Source organism: Arvicola amphibius, unplaced genomic scaffold (assembly GCF_903992535.2).
Source record: "Arvicola amphibius unplaced genomic scaffold, mArvAmp1.2, whole genome shotgun sequence".
NCBI lineage: Eukaryota > Metazoa > Chordata > Mammalia > Rodentia > Cricetidae > Arvicola > Arvicola amphibius.
In genome coordinates this window covers 63,386-85,607 of record NW_024582332.1, presented here as the reverse complement: position 1 = coordinate 85,607, position 22,222 = coordinate 63,386, and the positions used below count along the sequence as shown (strand labels likewise).

The 22,222-nt window shown below is 44.0% G+C and overlaps 1 protein-coding gene and 1 pseudogene across 1 annotated transcript; one reads left to right on the top strand and one right to left on the bottom strand.

The window, feature by feature from the left end:
• Positions 1–17,623: 17,623 nt before the first annotated feature.
• LOC119805877 (interferon alpha-12-like) lies at positions 17,624–18,166 on the bottom strand. The gene has a single exon (XM_038317647.1). The coding sequence runs from the start codon at positions 18,164–18,166 to the stop codon at positions 17,624–17,626; it is 543 nt and encodes a 180-aa protein (XP_038173575.1).
• A 2,756-nt stretch (positions 18,167–20,922) lies between these two features.
• Positions 20,923–21,467, top strand: LOC119805876 (annotated as a pseudogene).
• Positions 21,468–22,222: the final 755 nt, after the last annotated feature.

The window sequence follows — 22,222 nt, the reverse complement described above, 5'->3', positions numbered from 1 at the left end:
CATATTCTTTAATAGAACAAAACATTTTCAGTATATTTTTAAAAATTATTTTTCTGTGTTTTTTGAATTTTTATTATACTTATCTTGTTTTGAGTATGTACTGTATGTGGCATAAAATTGTGATTCAGTGGACTTGAAGATTGTGAGCATTTTATTATTATGTGAGGTTGTAGGAATAACTTGCCAAGTTTATGAATTAAACATCGCTGCAATAAGTTCAAAGAGAAGCAACACGTGGCTCTGGGGTATGTGAACACAATGTCTAACTCTTCAGAGTTTGGACTCATGATTTGGGAATTGAAATGTCTGTATATTTTGCTCCTCAACCAATAAAATCTCAGTTGTAAAAGAATTAAAAAGAAAAAAAGAATACACCAGCTTGCTTCTTAAGTCCATTTGCTTGGAAAATCTTTTCTCAACCCTTTACTCTGTGGTAATATCTATCTTTGGTATTGAGGTGTGTTTCTTGCGTACACCAGGAGGATGGATCCTCTTTTCCCAACCATTCTTTCATCTGTGTTTCTTTAATTAGGGGAATTGAGTCCATTGATTTTGAGAGATACCAATGATTGCAATTCCTGCTGCTGGTGGTGGTGCTGGTAGTGTGTGTGTATTAGTGTGTGTGTACATGTGCATGCCTGTGCATGTGTGTATGTGTGTGAGTGTGTGTGTGTGTGTGTGTGTGTGTGTGTAGCCACACTAATATTCCACTCACTGAAATAAGCAATAAATTTTCATTGATACAGTTTGTTCTCTGAGGATGTAATGGAGGTTCAGATTCTCTGTGAACACTGCTCTCATGACTATTAACCCCCAGCACAGAAAATCTCGAGTAACCTCTTATATCCAAAGCACATTATACAGGTAAAATCTAAACTTTGTTTTCCAAACGCTTAGGATCTCAAATGCTATGCCATGAGTACTATTAAAATTATACCAATTTTTAAAACCATTTTATCAGCATTTAATATTTATCCTTATGCACAGGACATTGTAATATGGTTCGGTACCTACAAACAATGTTTGTATCAAATCAGATAGAGGCATCTATCTAGCATCTCAACATCTCCTACTGTGTGTGGTTGCAAACTTCAAAGACTTAGTCCTCATTTTGTAAGTTATGTATAAGTTTAGTCTAATTAGATGCAGCACATAATTGTTATATTGTTTAGATTATATAAAAGGTCTTCTGTGTAAGCGAACATTAGAGTCACTATTTTCTCACCTCCAAACTGTATCTAATGGAGTATTTGCTTTTATGCTGTTGATAATATTAGTTTCTTCTACTTTTTAGGGTACACTGTTATCAGATGCTTTGGCAACATGTTCTCTCATCTCTCTGTGTCTAGCAACCCTGGTGATTGTTTCCTTAGCTGTATAGACCTTTAGTGCCTGTTTATCCCCTCAATATCCATGGTCTTTTGATGCCTCTGTCTTGGAATCCTTCTCCAAGAAGTCTGTGTGTCTGTATTTGTTGAAATCCATGTAAGCGACTTGACTGAAGTTGGAATTTCAAGTATTAGGAAGGTGAAAGAAATGTGCAGATCTGCTAAGCGTGTGTCGCAGGGCTGGTCTAGTGACAGCGGAGCCTTAATTTGTGTCTCTGTCTGAAAGTTCATTTCTCCTCCGTTACCAGAAACACAGCTTTGTAGACTGAAGTCATGATGGATTTCAATGTTCTCCACTCAGCACGTTCCATGTCTGCCTCTTCCCAGATGGCCTGGAACGCTCATCCTGAGGAACCTTGTAGTTACGTAGAGTTGAGCTTGTAGGATCGCCCATGTCAGGGTTGTGCTTCTCTCAACTGTTTAACAAGATTTTTGTCCTGAGCTTCAGGTAGCTCACCTGTTATATGGGAGGAGATGATGCCTTTTTGTGTGTCTTTGGTATACTCTGAATGTGTATGTTAATATTCTTAAAATGAGAGGAATTTTTACATGCATTCATTTAACACATGCTTTATGATGTTTGTCTTCATTTTCTCAAATAATAATAATATAATAATTCTAGTGTCTTTTTTTTAAAAGTCTCATTTGTGATGAAGGCACCTCATGTGTGCTTTGAAGCTCTCTCCTTACACAGTAAAAGCTCATCAATTTTAAACTACTATTTCTGTCTTTATAGCATCTCTTCACTGAGTTCTTCTTTCATGGCATGGGCTATTTTCTCATTTTATTTATGATATTTGTTCATAATCTTGTAGCTACTTCTGTCTCTAACTATTTCTTTCAAATCTTTTTCAAACATTTGTGCTTAGAGAGGAGACATGGGCCTTAATACTTAGGATTCTCTGGAGTAACAGAATTTATAGAAAGAATCTCTCTCTCTCTCTCTCTCTTTCTCTCTCTCTCTCTCTCTCTCTCTCTCTCTCTGTGTGTGTGTGTGTGTGTGTGTGTGCAGTATCAGAGCAACTTACAGACTGTGGTCCAGCTAATCCAAAAGTGGTTACCAATGTGTAGAAGATCCAAGAATTAAGCAGGTGTTCACTCCACATGCTGGATGTCCTAAGTGTTCTTCAGTATATGCAGGAATCTAAAGAAGTAGGCTCTAAAACCAGTCAAGGAACGCACTTGCTATAAGATGAGAGAATGCAGACAGAAACAGAAGCTTCCTTGTCTCATGTCCTTACATAGGCTTCCAACAGAAAGCATGGTCCGGATTATAGTTGTGTCTTCACATCTCAAAAGATCTCAATTAAAGATGTATCTTCCCACTTCAAATATTCATCTTAAAGATCCTGATTATAAGTGGATATTCACACTCCAAATTGAGCAAAAATCCATCACAAGTGTGCTCCTGTGCCTGTGCTTTCAGGGTTTTTTGGGGGGGAGGGGGTCAGTTAATTCCAGATGTAGTCAAGTTGATAATCAAGAATAGCCATCACAAATTCCAAGGACAGTCAATCTAACTACAAGGGTGAACCCTAACTTAAGTGAGAGAACCTGTCGTAGAAAATAAGGTGGGGAGAGACGAAGGTAAAAACTAGACATTGGTTGACATTTGCCTCCACTGTCTATATATACAAGGTACAAATACACAAACATTTGAAGGCAGTAGGGCTTATATAATCTAAAACAATATCACAAGTATGTCACAGTTAATTTAAATTAAATTTATTTAGTATTCACAAAACAAGCACAATAACTACACCAATAATGAAAGAACCCATGGAAGCACCACTGTCCTCAGCCTCACAGTTTGCTACAGAACTGCAGCAATAGCAACCTCTCCAGACTGGAACAGGAGCAGACTGATGGATCAATGGAATAGAACTGAAGATCCAGACAGAAGGTCATACAGCTCTGGGAACTTGCTTTTGATGAAGAATACAAAAATACACACTGGAAATAAGAAATCATCTTCCACAAATGATGGTAGTCTAACTGGATAGTTACATGGAGAAGAATGAAAATCGATCCATATTCATCATTCTGTAAACTCAACTCCATAGGATCAAGGGCCTCGATATATGACTGGGTACACGGAAAGTGATAAAGGAGACGGTGGGAGATAAGCTGGAACTCATAGGCACATGAACTTTCAGTGTTCTGCACAGGACACTGAAAGCAGAAGTCCGAAGACCAACAGTTACTAAATGAGGCCTCATGAAGCTAAAAGCTTCTGTGGGAAAAAGGATGCCATTTTTATTTTTTTTTAATTTATTTATTTAATTATTTATTGTGTTTTTTTTGAGACAGGGTTTCTATGCAGCCTTGGTACCTGTCCTGAAACTCACTCTGTAAACCAGGTTGGCCTCAAACCCACGGAGATCTGCCTGCCTCTGCCTCCCACGTGCTGGGATTAAAGGTGTGTGCCACCATCGCCCGGCGCAATTTTGGTTTCTACAAACACAGTGATCTGAAATTAATACATGGCCATTGATAAGATGCGAGCTTGTCCATCTGCATCCACACACATATACAGAGTTGCTCGGTCCTACACTGTATGCTCACCTTCTATGTGTGTCAAAGACCCATTGCTTAGGGAATATGGCACTAAGCAGGTACCATGACTGGGATATTGAATATGAAGATGCATAGAATAACAAGACAGAAACCATAAGACAGTACTGGGAAGACATTGCAGAGATCATGCAACCCTGAAATCACACACATTTATTTTTCCACATCTTTTATACCCATGGTAAAAAACAAAACCCACTGGGGGAGAAGATAACAAAAAATGTTATTAACATGATGCAAAGGATAACTCACCCAATCAATGACCTTATCGCTCTGAGACTCAAATCGTTAGCATTCCGTCATCTAGGTAGCTAAGGTGCTCTAAGTCACTTATATTGAAGACCACCCTTCTGTAAGTGACCTCATAGTTACAATAGAAGGAGCAGAAGCCGGGCGGTGGTGGCGCACGCCTTTAATCCCAGCACTCGGGAGGCAGAGGCAGGCGGATCTCTGTGAGTTCGAGACCAGCCTAGTCTACAAGAACTAGTTCCAGGACAGGCACCAAAGCCACAGAGAAACCCTGTCTCGAAAAACCAAAAAAAAAAAAAAAAAAAAAAAAAAAAAAGGAGCAGAAGTTCATTTGCATATACTGACCACCCATCAGGATAGCACTGAACTATCTTAATTTCAAAAGAGCCAGGCAACCACCTCCTGAGTTAGGAGGTGCAATTATGCCTGTCAGTCTCCAAACTCTCTGACCAGCGCACAAGGTGGAAATGGGCCTGCATTTTTCTGCCTCAGCACTCACTGATTTGGCAAGGCTACTGACCAGATCGTTGGAGTGGACCATCTCCCTTTGTTCCTGTGTTTCCACGTCTTGCTCTACATCACTTGGTGTTGGTCACTGCAACTCAGGAATCGGCAGACACAGATGACTGCTATGGAGTTCACGCTCTCCCTCCGGAAGCTTGACGGACTTGGCTGTCTCCAGTATGCATGGTATTGCCATCCCTGGCTGTCTCTTCGTGGAGGACTGTGTGATGTTCCCTGCCTCCCAAGGCCGTTCTCACATGGACCAGATGTTGCTACACAAACTCGGAAAAGGTTGAATAGAGTCCAGGCAGGTATGCTGGAGAGATAGCTTAGCAGTCTTGTAGCTCACAACATGTTACATCTCAGTCCTTCTGCCCTGCCTCTAGGTTCCCCAATTCCGTTAAACAACAAAAAAAAAAAAAATAGCTGTCTAAGATGTGAAAAACTAAAGGGCTATACATATGTTCATGACAAGGTAATAGAATGGAGCTGCTTAATAGCATTTTATTCCATTACATAAGCATAAAAATGATGAAAATTACTTTAAATTACCTTAAAATAAGCACCAAGGAATGAAGACAAAGAGTTGTATCTAAAAGATGCGGCACAATCACACGGCCCAGTTCTTCCAATAACCATAATCCCTGCCAGAGCCTTCTCTAATTTCAAACTGTGCAGCTCGCCTTGGTATTGCTCAGTTATCCCCAATACACATTCCACCCTGCCTGTCCCTGTAATATCGAAAAGTCCCTTAGCTATTCCTGTGCTCCCCGTGAGGACTCCAGCAGGGCAGTGCTCATGTGAGCATGGGCCGCATTCAAAGTGAAGGTGACAACTTCCTCCTGGCCACGGCATCAAGAGGAGGACCTGTCAGCAGAGAGGAATTTTTAACTGACAAGTTACTCTTAGGAAGGTGCGGCGAACCCCCCTGGCCAGCAGGGAAGAACGACCACCGAGTCGAGGATTCTTCTCCTATCACGCTTTATTGGAGCCTCTTGGTTGTTGGGAGAGCAGGAAGCGAAGGGGGAGAGCACTAAACGGCAGCCGCTTATATAGGGAGAGCGGACACGGGTCATGCCTGGATTAGCTACTCACTCATCTTCCGATGCCCCCGGCCACGGGATTGGCTAAGATTACTGTGCACTACTGCGCATGCGAGAGGTTCCATCTACAGCCTTACCATATATGGAGTTGTTTACTCGGTGGTGCAGGGGCTCAGCGCCATCTTGTAATGGCGGCTAGCAAATCGGCTCCCTGCAGTTCCCCCTTTTTTGTTTTATAGGCAACAAGGGGTCTTATTCCCGTTCTGGCTCCCACCTCATGATGTGGGGGCCGATCAAGGGAGGCCCAGGCTCGTGGTACTCCTTCTCCTGTGCAATGGGACAAATCCCTAGGAGGTGCAAAGGCAGTACCTCAAGCGTTGTCTCAGCACACCTTCCCTGGTGCAATGGGAACAAGCCCTACAGGGGTGCAAAGGCTATGCAGGACAGACAAATGCCTACTGGTTCTTAAGAACCGATAACCATATTTGGGGAGAGTCACCACACTCCAAAGCGGCTAGGGCCTGTAGGACAGCAACCTTGTCTCTATTCGTTTGGGCTCGAAGACGGCAAATCAGCCACAGGCAGACCATGCATCCTCCCAGACAGCATGCCAGAAATATCCCAACCCCTACCCATTCCTTGAAAAAGGAGAAAGCAGAATATAGCCAGTCAGAAAATTGTCCAAGGGTGATAGGCTGGACACGAGTGTTATTCAGGATAGTGATCTGGAACAATTGATTCTGGAGAAACAGCTCCGCTTCCCGCGACCAGTTCCCCGCCAGATACTCCCCAATTCTTCGTGATTCATTCCTGGAATTATTAAAGACAAGAGAAGTAATGCACACATGTTTCTGATAGGAGACACATCCGATCTGGACCAGGCGGGTCAACTCATCCACCTGAGTCTGCACATAATCTATCCTCTGATTGGCAGCTATTATGCCAGAAAGGATATGATTATTAATTCTATTTTGAGTTTCTAATGCATCAGCTGTTTTTGAAACCACGTTGTTAATTGTGGTCGCCGTTTGCACCTGATTAGCCATGGCTATCCCAGCCGTGACGGCAGCCGCCGCTGACACTGCTACAGCGGTAACAATGGCTGCAGTAATACCGAAGTCACGTCGTTCACGCAAAAGCGTTGTGATGGGAAATTGGTCCGGGTCAGCTTGGACCGGGAGTGGTACGAAGGTTGGAACCTTCACCATTATAGCCAGCTTTTGAGTGCCATTCCAACATTCAGACAAGTGGCAATTAACTGATCCATTTGTGCAATCCAAGGTACCCGAGGAATCCGGGGTGGAACTAGTAAGCAAAAAGGAAAAAGGAGGGGTCACGCAGACCGCAGCTCCCCCTAGAGTAGCATTACTCAATTCTTCTTCTTGATAAATGCGAAGCCATCTCCCCTGGCCCAATGACTCTGATATGCTACCAGAAACATTAAGGAGCCAAGTCCTAGTTAATTGTAGCGTTGCCAGGGCTGAGATGTCTGCAGTGGCTCCTACTTCATTAGAGAGCAGCCATTGATACCAGGACCATCCTGATCCGATAGCAGAATCTTGATTAGACTGGTTATAAAGGTATCTCCTCATAGATGGGGATAGGGAGAACCCATAGGCAACCTGTGTCTTTTCCCAAGTCTTAGCTTGGCAGGCTGTAAATGTAGGTGGAAATGAAAAATCTGGAACACAGTGTGGTGATGTCCTAAAACGAGTAGCATTCTTAGGAGTGGATGCACCCCCCAATGGTACCAGGGACTCCACTCTCATAGCCAAGGTGGTAGCATTGATAGATGTAGCATTACTGGGCCCTCCTGACCCTGAGGTGATCCCCTGAGTCACCTGGGCTAATACTGCGCCCAGGGACCCTAACCCTACATTACTCTGCATCAGGGGATCCATCCAATTGGTCAAGTTTTTGCGTAAAAGCCTTATGCAGGGTCCTTTCTCCTCAAGGGAGAAGCACATAGTCCCATTTAGGGCTATCCTTGTAGCATTAAACAACTCCTGTTTAGCGTCCGAGTTAGGCAGACAGGGTGCCTCCAGATCGCAGGAGGTGGAAAACAGTGTGGGCAATATAGAAGAGTTAGCATGAACAGGCATTGGCATGGGCCAGGCCTTCGTTACCGCCCATAACGTTATTGGACTCGCATTCAGCAGGGCTGTCTTCATTGCCAGGATCAGCATCCATGTTGTTGCAGCCCTCATCTTCAGCTGTTGGTCTCAGGCTCCTTGTCAGCCGTGTTGGTACCCAATGAGGGACTTCTTGACTCTGTGGGAAAACACAAACAGCTCCCCTGGATCTCGCAACAACTGGATCCGGTCCATACCATTTGTTATCCAACACATCTTTCCACATAATAGACAATCCCTTATCTTCGGGGGTCATGTTAGCATGTCTATCAGCCGCTGTTCGGCCTTGACCATCAAAAATTAGAAAATTAATTGTAAAAAGTGCCAAAGCAATTCTGTCCCTGGGGGAAGCTGTTTCTGCTATTCCCCCTTTTTGTTTTGTCAGAATATCTTTGAGGCTTCTATTAGCCCTTTCAACAATCCCCTGGCCTTGGGGATTATATGGTAGGCCAAAAGTATGTTCAACTTGAAGCTGTGTGCAAAAGGAACGAAAGCCGTGGGAAGAATATGCTGGGCCGTTGTCTGTTTTTAAGTGCAACGGTTTGCCCCAAGCTGCCCAAGCTTCCAGGCAATGGGTCTTTACATGGGTGACCTTTTCCCCCGCCAAAGGGGTGGCATGGATAATGCCTGAACAGGTATCAACAGACACATGCAAATATTTCAGCTTCCCAAATTCAGGGATGTGAGTCACGTCCATCTGCCATAGATCAGTTGGGCGCAGGCCCCGAGGGTTAACCCCTGTGTGGGGAGGGTGAAGAAAAGTCACACAAGAGGAACAGGCCTTCACAATATCTCTTGCATTGCTTCTGGACAAGGCAAATTTTCTACGAAGAGTATCAGCGGGTACATGATAGAGCCTGTGAAACTCTCGAGCAAGCTCCATTGAGTCCGCAGCAACTAAGGCCATAGCTCTGGTTGCCTGATCAGCTCTTGCATTAGCCTCAGACATAGAACCAGGAAGTAGAGTATGGGCTCTAATATGTCCAATATAGAATGGATTACTCCTTTGAAGTATATGTTGTTGAATCTGTATTAGAACATTGGAAACCGGACTTGACTGGCGAATGGAAGCGGCCACCTCGAGAGAGGACACCGCATTAACCACATATTGTGAGTCCGAAAACAAATTAAAGGGCTCAGGAAATTTCTTAAAAACTTCCAATACCACCAAACATTCTGTAGTCTGAGGGGCATCGGGTTGAAAATTGAATAGCACCGGTGACTGATTATCCACCACCATAGCTCCTACTCCTGTTTTTGAGCCATCAGTAAATATGGTTACAGCTCCCAATAAGGGCTTAGGGGAGGTAACTCGTGGAAAGTACACTAAATTCTTTTCCACAAAACTCAAAATTGGATGTTTAGGAAAATGATTATCAATAGTATTTGAAAAGGTGCAAAGCAAAATAGCCCAATTGTCCACAGTGGCGGCCAAGACCTCCACTTGTTCCTTAGTATAGGGTATAATCAACTTATCAGGCATCTTTGCAAAACAGGTCAAGCAAAATTTTATTCCCATTAAGGCTTGATTAGCCACCAAGTCAGGATAATACCTAAGCGTTTTTGCTCCAATTGAATTACCATGCAGCCACCATAGAGGTCCCTCTTGCCATAAAACTCCTGTTGGAATATTTTTTGTTTTTAATATACAAAGAGAAATTGGCAAAGACGGGTCATGGCGGCATAGCTGTGCCTTGGATATAGCTCCCTCAACCTTGCGTAAAGATTGCATAGCAGCAGGTGTCAATGTCCTCGGGGAGGTAACATCAGGATCACCCTCTAAGATAGAAAATAAGGGCAGTAGCTCCGACCTTGGTACATGTAGATACCCTCGGATCCAATTAATATCTCCTAGTAACTGTTGGAAATCATTAAGGGTCCTTAAGTTTTGAGTACGAATAAGGACCTTTTGTGGTCTGATTGTATCTGGGGAAATAATAGAACCCAGAAACCGTGCTGGTGTAGAGCACTGTACCTTTTCAGGGGCTACAATTAGCCCTTGCTTTTCCAAGGTCTGAACAGTATTTTGAAAAGCTTCCCTAAGTACCTGTTGAGATGAAGCTGTCAATAGAATGTCATCCATGTAATGAATGACCTTTACAGTGGGAAATTGTCTCCTTACAGCCATCAGGGCAGAGTCTACAAATAGCTGACACATAGTAGGACTGTTTGACATCCCCTGGGGGAGGGTTCTCCACTGATAACGAGCATCAGGCTGTTCATGATTTACAGAAGGCAAAGTGAAAGCGAACCTTTCCCTATCCTGGGAACACAGCGGAATGGAAAAGAAGCAATCTTTGATATCTAGTACTATAATTGGCCAATCCTTTGGCAGAGCAGAGAGTAATGGGAGACCCTTTTGGGCTGCCCCCATGACTTGCATCTGACTGTTTACAGCCCGCAAGTCATGTAATAACCTCCATTTTCCTGATGCCTTTTTGATCACAAAGATCGGGGTATTCCATGGTGATACAGAAGGCTCAATGTGACCTAGTTGCAATTGTTCCTCAATTAGTTGTTTAGCGGCTTCCAATTTCTCCTGGGAAAGGGGCCACTGGGGGATCCATACAGCCTTATTTGTTGTCCATGGTATGGGTATGGAGCCCATTGTGGAAGCCGATATGTCAGTGGCCCCTAAGAAAAACCCAGTCCTTTGCGGTCTGTCTTACTGACCGGTATTATCGGGTCGGGTATGCCTTGAAGATTTTTTCCCAGGCCTCGAGAAGGAACAAATCCTTGCAACCTCATCATATCTTTACTTTTATCTGAAAATTCATTAGTCAATCTGAGCTGTAATTGCTGCTGAACATCCCTTCCCCAGAGGTTAATGGGGAGGTCTACTACAAAAGGTTGTATTTTTCCATGCTGATCTTCAATTCTCCAAGTCAATTCCTTTGAACTGATGCACGGTGTACGTGCGTACCCTAGTCCCTGTAGGGACTGGCAGGATTGCTGTAAAGGCCATTGCTTAGGCCATGATTGGGTTCTGATAATGCTTCGATCAGCGCCAGTGTCCACCAAGCCCGAAAAAACTTTTCCTTCAATAGTCAATTCTAAGATCGGTCTATCATTAAGGGCCATGGACAAACAGGCAAGATCAACTCCTGTGGACCCCAAGCCCTCATTCCCTCTTACTCTGTCTGCAGAGGGGAATGATTCATGCTTGGAGGGCAAAATTAACAATTGAGCAACCCGGTCACCGGGAGCAACAGAAATTACGCCATGAAGAGCGTGACAAAGAATCTTAATCTGCCCCGTATAATCAGGGTCAATAACACCTGGGTGAACTACCAGCCCTTTCATAGTAGATGAGGAGCGCCCCAAAACAATCCCTACATGTCCCTCCTGCAAGGGACCCGACATGTCAGTCTCCATAATCTGAACTCCCATGTCTGGTGTTAATACCATTCCGGAGGTGGCACAGAGGTCCAACCCTGCGGAACCGATGGTGGCCCTCCGTACTGACGTGTCTGCCTCTGGTAACTCAGAGGTGGGGCTGAAGCCTGAAGCGCCCCGAATATTTTCGGGCCCCGGGGACTGGGGCCCCTCATCCCGTTTTTTGTCTCAGAACTAGAGACTTGTGGGATAGGCTGACCATTAATGTCCCTTACTGAGCGGCACTCATTGGCCCAATGCTTTCCCTTCTTACAGCGAGGGCAAATGCCTGGCATACGTGGACCACTGCCATTAGGACAATTTCTTTTTAAGTGCCCCATCTGGCCGCACCGAAAGCAACCTTTGTTTTTTGTATCCCGGGCCGATCTAGTGGTCGAAAGCATCGCCGCTGCTAAGCCTGCATTTGTTAAAGGACCTCCAATTTCCCTACAAGCCTTCAACCAAGCATCCAGTCCTTTATGCCTGACTGGTCCTATGGCTCGCTGACATTCTTTTGTGCTTTGTTCAAAAATTATCTGTTGCACAAACGGCAAGGTCACATCTGAATTTCCAAAGATCTTTTCAGCGACCTCAGTCATCCTGGCCACAAAGTCCGCGAATGGCTCTGTGGGTCCTTGGACGATCTTAGTCAAATTGCCTGCCACTTCCCCTTTACTGGGTAGGACCTTCCAAGCACTGAAGTAAAGATTACTAATTTGCTGGTACACCTCAAGAGGATAATCAACTTGGTCTTCAGCAAACTCCCCTTGTCCCAAAAGCATCTCAGCAGTCCAATCTGGGTGGCCATTTTGTGCATTAAGTCGAGCCTGAACCTGTGCCTTGTCAGCAGCCAGAGATTTGAATTCCAGGAATTGTCCTCGGGACAGGCATGCCCTAGCGACCTCTGTCCAGTCTGTGGGTGTTAAAACCTGGGTACAGAGTCTGCGCAACAATGCAATGGTATAGTCTGCGGTGGGCCCAAAGTCCTTAGCCGCAGTCACCATGTCTTTCAGCTGTTTATAGGGCACCGGCTCGTACCACCTATGATGTGTATCAGCATCCTCAAACACTGGGAAGGCTGAGGCCAAACGAGCCCAAGTGTTATTGCTGATGAAATGATAACCTCCGGCAGGCTTTGCTGCCTGTGCGTAAGATGGCGGCGGCGCTGTGGGTGGAGACTCACCCAGCAGCTGCCTAGGCCTTCTTCTGGCCCCGCCTCCAACTGCAGAAAATTGCGGCAGGCGTCTCCGCCCACGCCGCTCCTCCTCACATCTAGCAACTTCCTCCTCTAAGTCCTCCTCTTCCTGAGGACTGAGCTCATCGTCCGACAAGTCTAAGTCGGCGAACTCCTCAAGAACCGGATAAAGCCGGTTCCTCTCCTCCATTTTTGTGCCCAAGGGCTCTCTTTGGCCCTTTTCCCTGGGCTTAACTTTTGAATCTTTTTCCTTTTCCTTTTCTTTTTCTTTTTCCTTTTCTTTTTCTTTTTCTTTTTTTCTTTTAGGCCTACCCAAGTCTCCCCCTTTTGATTCCGATTCTGATAAGCTGTCCTGGTGTGCTATTAATGCCTCTCTACCTTTCCTAACAAGATCTGCATTATCACCCCCTCGTAAGCAGTTCCTCACTAGTCGCCATAGCGGCATAGTGCCACGGCTTATTTGGTTCTCATGTTTTGCCTTTTCCAAGTCCCGTCCTAATTTTTCCCATGAGGGCAAGGTGAAATCCCCAGAGACCGCGAACCATGGTGCGTTCTGGTCAATGTCCTTCACGACCTTATCGATCGTGCTCCGAGAAACCTTCAGGCCACGCTGTTTAAGCAGCGCCTGCAGGGGACTAACGAGGTCGATGGGACCAGGACCAGTGCCATGAGTGTTGCCCATAATGAGGTCTTATGCACGGGCACCCTACCGGAGAGCCGCTTAAGCTACAGCGGTCTTATTTCCCCTCAGAGAAAAGCCGTTTTATTTACGACGGACTTACTTTCGATTCTGACTAGGCGTGGTCGCAACAGCAAAGGCACTCTTGACCAGGCTTATGGCAACGCAACCAAAAGCAACACAGGAGCACACAGATCACCATTACCACAAAAACAAGGCAGAACACTCCAGGATCAACTCCAGCAATCATCATTTTTTTTTGAAGACTTGCTTACCGACGTCGCCGCCCCGCGTGTGGAGTTCTGGATCCTCTTTGCCCCTCGCCCGGTGACCGAAGGGTGTCCCGGCGTCCCGGGTTTCGGCACCAATTGCGGCGAACCCCCCTGGCCAGCAGGGAAGAACGACCACCGAGTCGAGGATTCTTCTCCTATCACGCTTTATTGGAGCCTCTTGGTTGTTGGGAGAGCAGGAAGCAAAGGGGGAGAGCACTAAACGGCAGCCGCTTATATAGGGAGAGCGGACACGGGTCATGCCTGGATTAGCTACTCACTCATCTTCCGATGCCCCCGGCCACGGGATTGGCTAAGATTACTGTGCACTACTGCGCATGCGAGAGGTTCCGTCTACAGCCTTACCATATATGGAGTTGTTTACTCGGTGGTGCAGGGGCTCAGCGCCATCTTGTAATGGCGGCTAGCAAATCGGCTCCCTGCAGGAAGGAATTGATGAACCTCTAAGATTTCCTTGGCATCTGTACCTACAGATGGGAATTGTCTTCCTCTCTCCATGTGTCCTGCAAAGCGGCTGATGGGTTGAGATGCTCTGAGCTGTTGAGCTGTGCCCCTGCAAAACACAGACCTTGCTCCAGTAAAAATAAGAACTAGCTTATTCCACGCCGATTAAACACCTAGTTGTGAGTGACCGTGGTGTAGAATACAGATTTGTGTTACCCCAAGTGATGTGTTCTATTGTGGAAGAGACAACCCAAACTTTTGAAGTCACACATCAAGACAGTCATAGGTCAGTGCATTTACCAAGCCCATTGTTGCCGGTCTCAGTAGGCAGAACAGCAGGTGAAGGAGCTCTTCTATGGGTTGACACTAAGCTACAGCCTTCCTGGCTGGGGCATGGTTTGCTCAGCTGCATTCCAAATGCTTTACATACTGCTCAAAACAATGTGAGGTCAGACATGGAGCTGGTTTGTAAACAGCTACTTCTCCGGAGAACTTCCTCCTGCAGAGAACTTCCTTTACAGTAGGTTAGAGGGAAAAAAATCTCTTCTAACTATTTGTGCACGTTGAGCTGTCCAAGGTCCAGAAGACATGACCAGTGTGAACCTGGGAGCATGCTCCCTCCCTCAGATAAGAAGTGGAAGGAATCAAATCTTCCAAACAGATGTCCATTCTTCTGAGGAAAAGCCCATTTGACCCGAGGAGAAAACTCTACTAGGAAGCAGAAATCTGCGGAAAACATGCCAGAGTGAAGCTATTACTTCTTAGATGGCAATTGCCAAAAGGGGGGCGATCGTTATCCTCTGTAGGCCAGAGTTGCTCAGTTTCCTTTCCCCACCTCTCTCTCTCGAGCGATGAGAGAGCGACTCGCTAAGCATCTCTGCGCGCTCTCGCGCGCCGCGCGCTCTCTCTCTCTAGCTCTCCTCCTCTCTCCTCCTCCTCTCTCTCTCTCTCTACTCTCGCTCTCTAGCTCGTCTCTCTCTCTCTCTCTCTCTCTCTCTCCTCTCTCTCTCAGCCATAGACATCATTAGGTCATGAGAAGAACACTCTCAGTTCCAAATATGTGAGACAATTCCCTCCCTCGAGAACTTTTTACAAACCTCGAGTTGTTTCTCTTTTGTTTCACTTCAGGTTATGCGTTTTCAGTAAGAAAGTAATCACCGGAAATCCAGATGTAAGAGATATCGGTTGTATACTGAACAGAGTTGGTTAATGAGGAGAGAATGAGGAGCACACACTGGGGCTTTCCACATCAGGGAGGAGGAAACCGGGGCTACGAGGCTGAAAAATGGGGTCTGGAAAGCAGGGAGGTACTGGCAGTGTGTCAGAAAGAAAGCTGTGTGTACACGTATGTGTAATATTATATATAGTATGTGCTGCTGTTAAGCAGTGCATCGTGTGTAATGCATATGTTTATATGTACTGCCACTTTCAATGTTGATCTAGGACACTGATGCCTATATAAAGTAATTGTAAGCCATCAATTCCTTATTGAGTATTGATTTCCGTGATTGATCTTCAGTTCCAATGTGTCTCATTATAGAGATGTTTAGGCTATTTTAAGAGACAGCAGTGGCTTTAAGTGTTTCAACTGTCTATACTTTTCCATTAAGTCTTCTGTCCTTAAGATGTTCATTTGATTGTAGAAGTCTCCGTATCTGCTTTCTTTCTCTTTTCTACTCGCCTAGAGAGAAAACGCTGATGCTGTTTTGTGGCAGTGAACCAAAAAACGTGATGTCTCTGGAAATGAAAGCTGAAGAATGGAGCTGGCGAATCATCCAAGTGTGGCAGCAGTAGCAGCAACATTAGCTACTAATTTCAGTGGGAAAGATCTATATTGATTAAATACAATAATGTTGTTATGAAAGTTTCTATATGTCCAAGGGATCTTCATGTTCAATGCAGTCTGTCTTAGTTGGGGTTTCTATTGCTGTGAAGAGACACCATGACCACACCAACGCTTATAAAGGAAAACATTTAATTGGGGGTGGCTTAACGTTTCAGAGGTGTAGTCCATTATCCTCCTGGTGGTTAACATGGCAGCATGGAGGCAGACACACTACTAGGGAATGAGTAAAAGTTCTACATGTTGTTCCAGAGGCAGCAGAAGGAGTCTCTCACACTAGACCTAGTCTTAGCATAGAAGACCTCAAAGCCCAACTCACAGTGACACACTTCCAACAAGAAGGCCATGCCTACTCCAACAAGGCTGCACCTCCTAATATGGCCAATTCTCATTCAAACACATGAGTCTATGGGGCCATTCCTATCTAAACCATCACACAATCCAAATGAAAATAGAAATTTTATTTCTCCCAGAAGTTACCAAATTTTATTTCTCCCATGAAGATACCAAAGAGTAAAGTAGTACTGTATTGGTAGTGTCACCATACCTGATTTCAAATTACAGCTACATGTCTAAGAGAGTGTTACTGCGGGATTACTACCCCTACCATAGGAGCCTCCTATGGCAATGAACACAGAAACCCACAAGTGGTTACGGAGCAGAAAATAAAGGGCTGACTTCCTGGTCCTGATCATTGCAGAAGAGGGAGCAGAAGGATTGCAAGATCCAGAGGCCGTGCATAACCACAGCAAAGCAGTGTTCTTGGACCAGCACGGTATCTGCACAAATGAACTGACAGTGGCTGTGACTGAATGAACAAGACCAAGCCAGACAACATCCCAGCTTGGAAAACACAGGAAATTCCACTTGTAGCCGAGGAACTAAGGCAACTGGTGGCTTCTGAGAGAGAGATTCATTGTCCTTAGGGGTGGGGACTCTAAGAGAGGTTATCTAAGGTTCCAGGAGATACCCCTGTGCACAACTAGAAGCACTAAGACAGAGAAGAAGGATGAAAAGGAGGAGGAGAAGAAAGAGGAGAAAAAAACCATGAAATGGAGAGGGAGGATTAATTTCAGAGGCATTTCACTTCCGTGGTGGGATTTATTGCAGGTATATTTTTGAGACCATTATGAATGGAGTTGATTTACTGACTTCTTCTTGGTATGTTTGCTGTGGTATTCAGGCAAGTTGATCATTTTTCTGTGATCTATTTTATATCACTGCACATGATCTCACTCATATTTAGAACCCAAAACTCACAGAAGTTGAGAGTGGATGAAAGGTACCAGAGGTCAGGGAGGTCAGAGGGAGGATTACTCTGGTGAACATTACATCAAAGAGGACCAAGTCACAATGTGACAGGGACAAGATTCTGGACAGCATGCTGACTGTACACACAGAGAATACTACATCCTGGAGAGAATTAGAGGGACAGATGCAGGGTTTGTCTAAACACTATGCTGTGCACACATGGATCCTGCTCAATTTTTTGACCTTGTGTTCATTTGTATAATTTGTATGGTGTAGAGTATCCACTTAAAAGTACTGAGAAAGTTGGAAAATAACAGAATTAACAAATTAAAAAATGTTCTATGCAGCAAAATTTAATAGAAAACAAAATAATTTAATCGCACAGGATGGTTTGCTACATTAAAGAAAATATAAAACTTTAAGATTGAATTTAAATAACTTAAATTATATAAATAATAAAATGAGTAAATACATGCATACACGGATACACCAATAGGATGAAGGAACACATGCTTTCATATGTAGACCCAAATTGTCTCTGTTCTGCTGAAACAGCTAGGCAGGTTGATTGAATTCATGCCAAAATGAACAAGAGTCTTTAGTGGAGAACTTAAACAGTGAGATACAGTGTCCGGTCCCAGGAGACTCCTCAGGACTTACTCATTCTCCTTGTTCAAACTTTTTCGCAAGTTGGCTGAGAAAGACCAGGCTCTCCAGACTTCTGCTCTGACCACCATCCAAGCACAGGGGCTGTGTTTCTTCTTCCTCAGGTAGGCAGTGATCCTCTCGAAATATTTCTTCACAGGGATTTCCTGCATCCCCACGTGCTGCATCCGACAGGACTGCAGCTCCCTGAGCTGATCGTAAAGGCCATTACAGAATGTCTCTAGGAGTGTTGTCTCCCATGCAGCAGATGCCTTATTTAGGCAGAAGAGCGTCAGGCTCTGCTGGGTCATGTCATCCAGTACCTGGATCACTTGAGGCTTCTGGATCTGCTGGGCATCCATCTCCTCCAGGGGACAGAGAAAGTTCTTTGTCTCCTTCCAACAGGGAAGAGAGAATTGCTTCTTTTGTGCCAGGAGTATCGAGAGAGTCTCGTTCATGATTTTGTCAGTCTGACTCAGGTCACATCCCAGAGAGCAGGTTGACCAGCAGCTCATCAGCACCAGGACCATCAGGAAGTCACAGGGTCTGGCCATTGTGGATGTTGTAGATGCTGCTGGTCCTGTGGGCTGTGTGGTTCTGGACCTTCTCCTCTAGGTTCTCTGAAGACCATCATTCCTGCCTTCGTCTTAAATCGTGTAGCCTTAGTTTTCGTTTTCTGAATGCCCGCCCCTTACTTTCCAATTGTCTTTTCACTTTCTTGAGCTCATCCTCTGCTTTTGTCTAGACATTTTTTTTCTAAACCATTTTGGTTGTCATCTTTGCTTCCTCTTTCACCGCTGCCCTCAGAAAGCTGCTGTTTTCAGCACTTTTCTGTTTGTCAGTGGAGTTGTCATTAGCCATTACACCACAGATGACCATTCCTTCTTTGAAACTTACACTATTTTATCTATTTTAAAGATAAAGTTTCTCCCAAAATTTTATTTAAAAGTTATTTAAATTGATCTTACATTGTGTTTTATTTCTATTATTTAAATAAATACTTAAATCATATGTAAGTTGTGATGCAAATTATTTCTAAATTAAAAGTATCAATGTAATGGTACACTTCAAATTGCCTCCATTAACTCTAATATTGATTTACATAAGATGTTCATTACATCATTAGTGTATCTTGACTTTTCTTCCAATCATTGCCATGCCATCATGAGGTATCTAGGTGAAAAGACTTGCTGTTCAAGTCTTGATGCGCTGAGTCCAGGGTTGAAACGGAGAAACAAACTCTCGTAAGTCAGACTCCAATGAGCACATTTACACATGGCAAGAGCTTGTGTCTACACACACACACAATGCATGCACACACACAAAGACCCTCACACTGTTACATAGAACACACTCACATAAGCACACATTTCCTCCAGACAAATGCACTCACCTACACATTTATACCTTCACACATGTAAACACATACCCACACACTCAAACACAAACATCAATTCACACACACACACAGTGGTGCACACACACACCTGTGGACACATGCACACAGACATGCTCTCTGCCACACACATACACACACATCTATTCACAATGCTCACACACACTCCCGATAATACAGAGGAGTAATAAGAGTAATACCATCTCAAAACAAAAACTTTCATTTGTCACACTTCAGATCCTTACCTTTATGGATTTATTCACCCCGTGAGGCTGGACATCTTACATGGTCTTCCTAACATGCTGGGGTCCAGAAGAAGTGGGTTCTAATGTCAGTGAAGGAATGGGCTTGCGATCAAGGTGAGAGCAAGCAGGCAAAGTTCAAAAGCTTTCTTCTTTCATGTCCTCTATGGGATTCCAGCAGAAGGTGTGCCTCAGCATAGAGGTGGGTCTTCCTATCTCAAAGGATCTGGGTTAAAGGTGAGTGGTCCCACCTCAAAGATCCAGATAAAAGGTGTGCCTTCCCCTCCAAAGTCTTGTTAAGAAGTGGCGCTTCCCACTTCAACTCAAGAAAAATCCCTCACAGGAATCTTAGTTTTGAGGTATTTACTTCTTATTACTCTTATTATGACTGGGTGTGTGTGTGTGTGTGTGTGTGTGTGTGTGTGTGTGTGCACAAGCATTGTTTATAGGTGTGTGTGTGTATGCATGAGCACTGTTTATAGGTGTGTGTGTGTGTGAGGGGGGAGAGAGAGAGCATGTATGTAAGTGTAGATGTTTGTTCACCAGCGTGTGAGTGTGTGCACAAGTGTGTACATATGTGTGGAAATGTATGTGTGTGTTTGAGTGTGGGGGGCTTGTACATGTGAGAATGTGTAAATTTGCATGTGAGTGCATTTTCGTGGGAGGGATGTATACTTATGTGGGAGGAGGGTGTGCATATATGTGTGTGTGTGCTTATGTGAATGGGCATTTTTGTGTATAATGCAGTGTGTCTATATGCAGATATGCTGGAGTGTGTGTGTGTGTGTGTGTGTGTGTGTGTGTGTTACGTGTGGAGTGTGCATGTTTGTGTGTATGTATGTGTGGGAGTGTGTACGTATATCTGTGTGTTTGAGTGTATGTGATTGTGTGTGTGTGTGTGTGTGAGCAGCCTCAAGATTGCCACATCATGAATATGGTGTTCAGAGGACAAAATACAGGACTCAGATCTCTGCTTCAACCATGGGTTCCAGGAATCAAACTCAGCTCATGAAACTTTGACAGCAAACCCTCACATATTAAAACCTCATGATGGCATGGCAATCATTGAATAAATAGCCAATATACAGTGATTATTAAATCAAGCATACATATAAATCAGTATTAAAGTTAATAAGGGCAATTTGAAAAAGTATTTTTTTCTTTTAAACATTAGAAAAACAGTGTCTCATTACATTAATATGATAAATTTAGAAACAGCAAATTTGCATCATATCTTAAATTATAATTTAAAAGTATGTATTTGATATAAATAACAACAGAAAATTTAATTACAAACTGAATTTCAATATCTTTTTATTACAAGTTTTAGAAGAAATTTATCATTGAATTACGTGTGTAAATATCAAAAGTTGAATGCATATGTGTGGTTAACAGTTAACGACAATTTTACTCAGGGCAAGAAAACCTCTGATACAGATTTGTTTAGGAGAGCAATGAAAGAGAAAAGAGTAATGAAAATAAAAATGGTTGAGAAAAATGCCAAGACACCGCTGAGAATTAATGAAGAAAAGTGAAAAGAATTGTGGAGAAGGGGAGGGCATTAAGAAAGTGGAAACTAGTGTTTGCCCTACTTAAGACAGATGCACAAAGGATGATCTTCGGAGAACCTACAGGGGAAGGTTCAGGACCAGCAACATCTGCAACATCCACAATGGCCAGACCCAGTGCTGTCCTGATGGCCCTGGTAGTGATGAGCTACTGGTCAACCTGCTCTCTGGGATGTGACCTGCCACAGACTCATAACCTCAGCAACAAGGGAGCCTTGACACTCCTGGCACAAACGAGGAGACTCTCCCCTCTCTCCTGCCTCAAGGACAGAAAGGACTTTGCATTCCCTTTGGAGAAGGTGGATGCCCTTTCCTGCAGGAGCTGACCCAGGAGGTCCTGATCCTCTTCAGCTCAAAGGACTCATCTGCTGCTTAGGAGACAACCCTCCTAGACACATTCTGCACTGGCCTCCACCAGCAGCTCAGGGACCTGCAGGCCTGTGTGATGCAGCAGGTGGGGGTGCAGGAACCTCCCCTGAGCCAGGAAGACTCCATGGTGGCTGTGAGGAAATACTTCCACAGGATCACTGCCTACCTGAGAGAGAAGAAACACAGCCCCTGTGCCTGTGAGGTGGTCAGAGCAGAAGTCTGGAGAGCCCTGTCTTCCTCAGCCAAGTTGCTGGCAAGATTGAGTGAAGAGAAGGAGTAAGTCCTGAGCCAAAGTGTTGGAGACTCTCCTGGACTAGGACCCTGAACCTCACTTGGCAGATTTTGCCTTTCCCAAGATCTTTTACTTTGACATCAATGATTATGTTTGCCTGCATATTTTGCATAATGTTAGGTTCTATTATATTTATTTGTAAGGGCATTTGTTTATTTATTCAAATGTTTTATTTATTTATATTGTTTTTTCCTGTTTTACTATTTACATAATTTTATTTACCTTATAATATTATGAATTTTCTATTTTCTTTAATGTATCAAACCAATATTGTTAATTTATTTCCTCTAGTCAATAAATTTTTGACTATACATGTTTGTTCTTATTTGTCAGCCATTAGATCTTTGAAAAAGCTTTTGATGGTTTTAAACTCATTGGGTCACCATCAATATTACCTATCTGGACTCAGTAAGAAATAATACTGAAAGCAATGTGCACTGCATAAACGTAAGAGGTGAGTGCATACAATCATCATATAGTCTTAGTTTATCAATGGGAAAAATCTTCCTTCTCTCTATTATTCATCACTCCTCAGTATGTGTAGCCAGCAGCATTGCAGAAGGATGTCAGAACATGTTGCTTGTGTCACGCTGTGCCTTTGTCCTCTTGACCAACTCTTCCTAGACTGTACTTCCCTCTGATTTCTCTGTCCTCTGATAACTAACATTTGACTCTCAACTTCTACCAGATAAACTCCTTTCTATACAAATATGAGTAAGATCATAAAGTGAAGGTGCGTGGTT

Bases quoted from the DNA above. Each gene is read 5' to 3' on its own strand.
- LOC119805877 (XM_038317647.1), bottom strand. From the start codon at position 18,166: ATGGCCAGACCCTGTGACTTCCTGATGGTCCTGGTGCTGATGAGCTGC.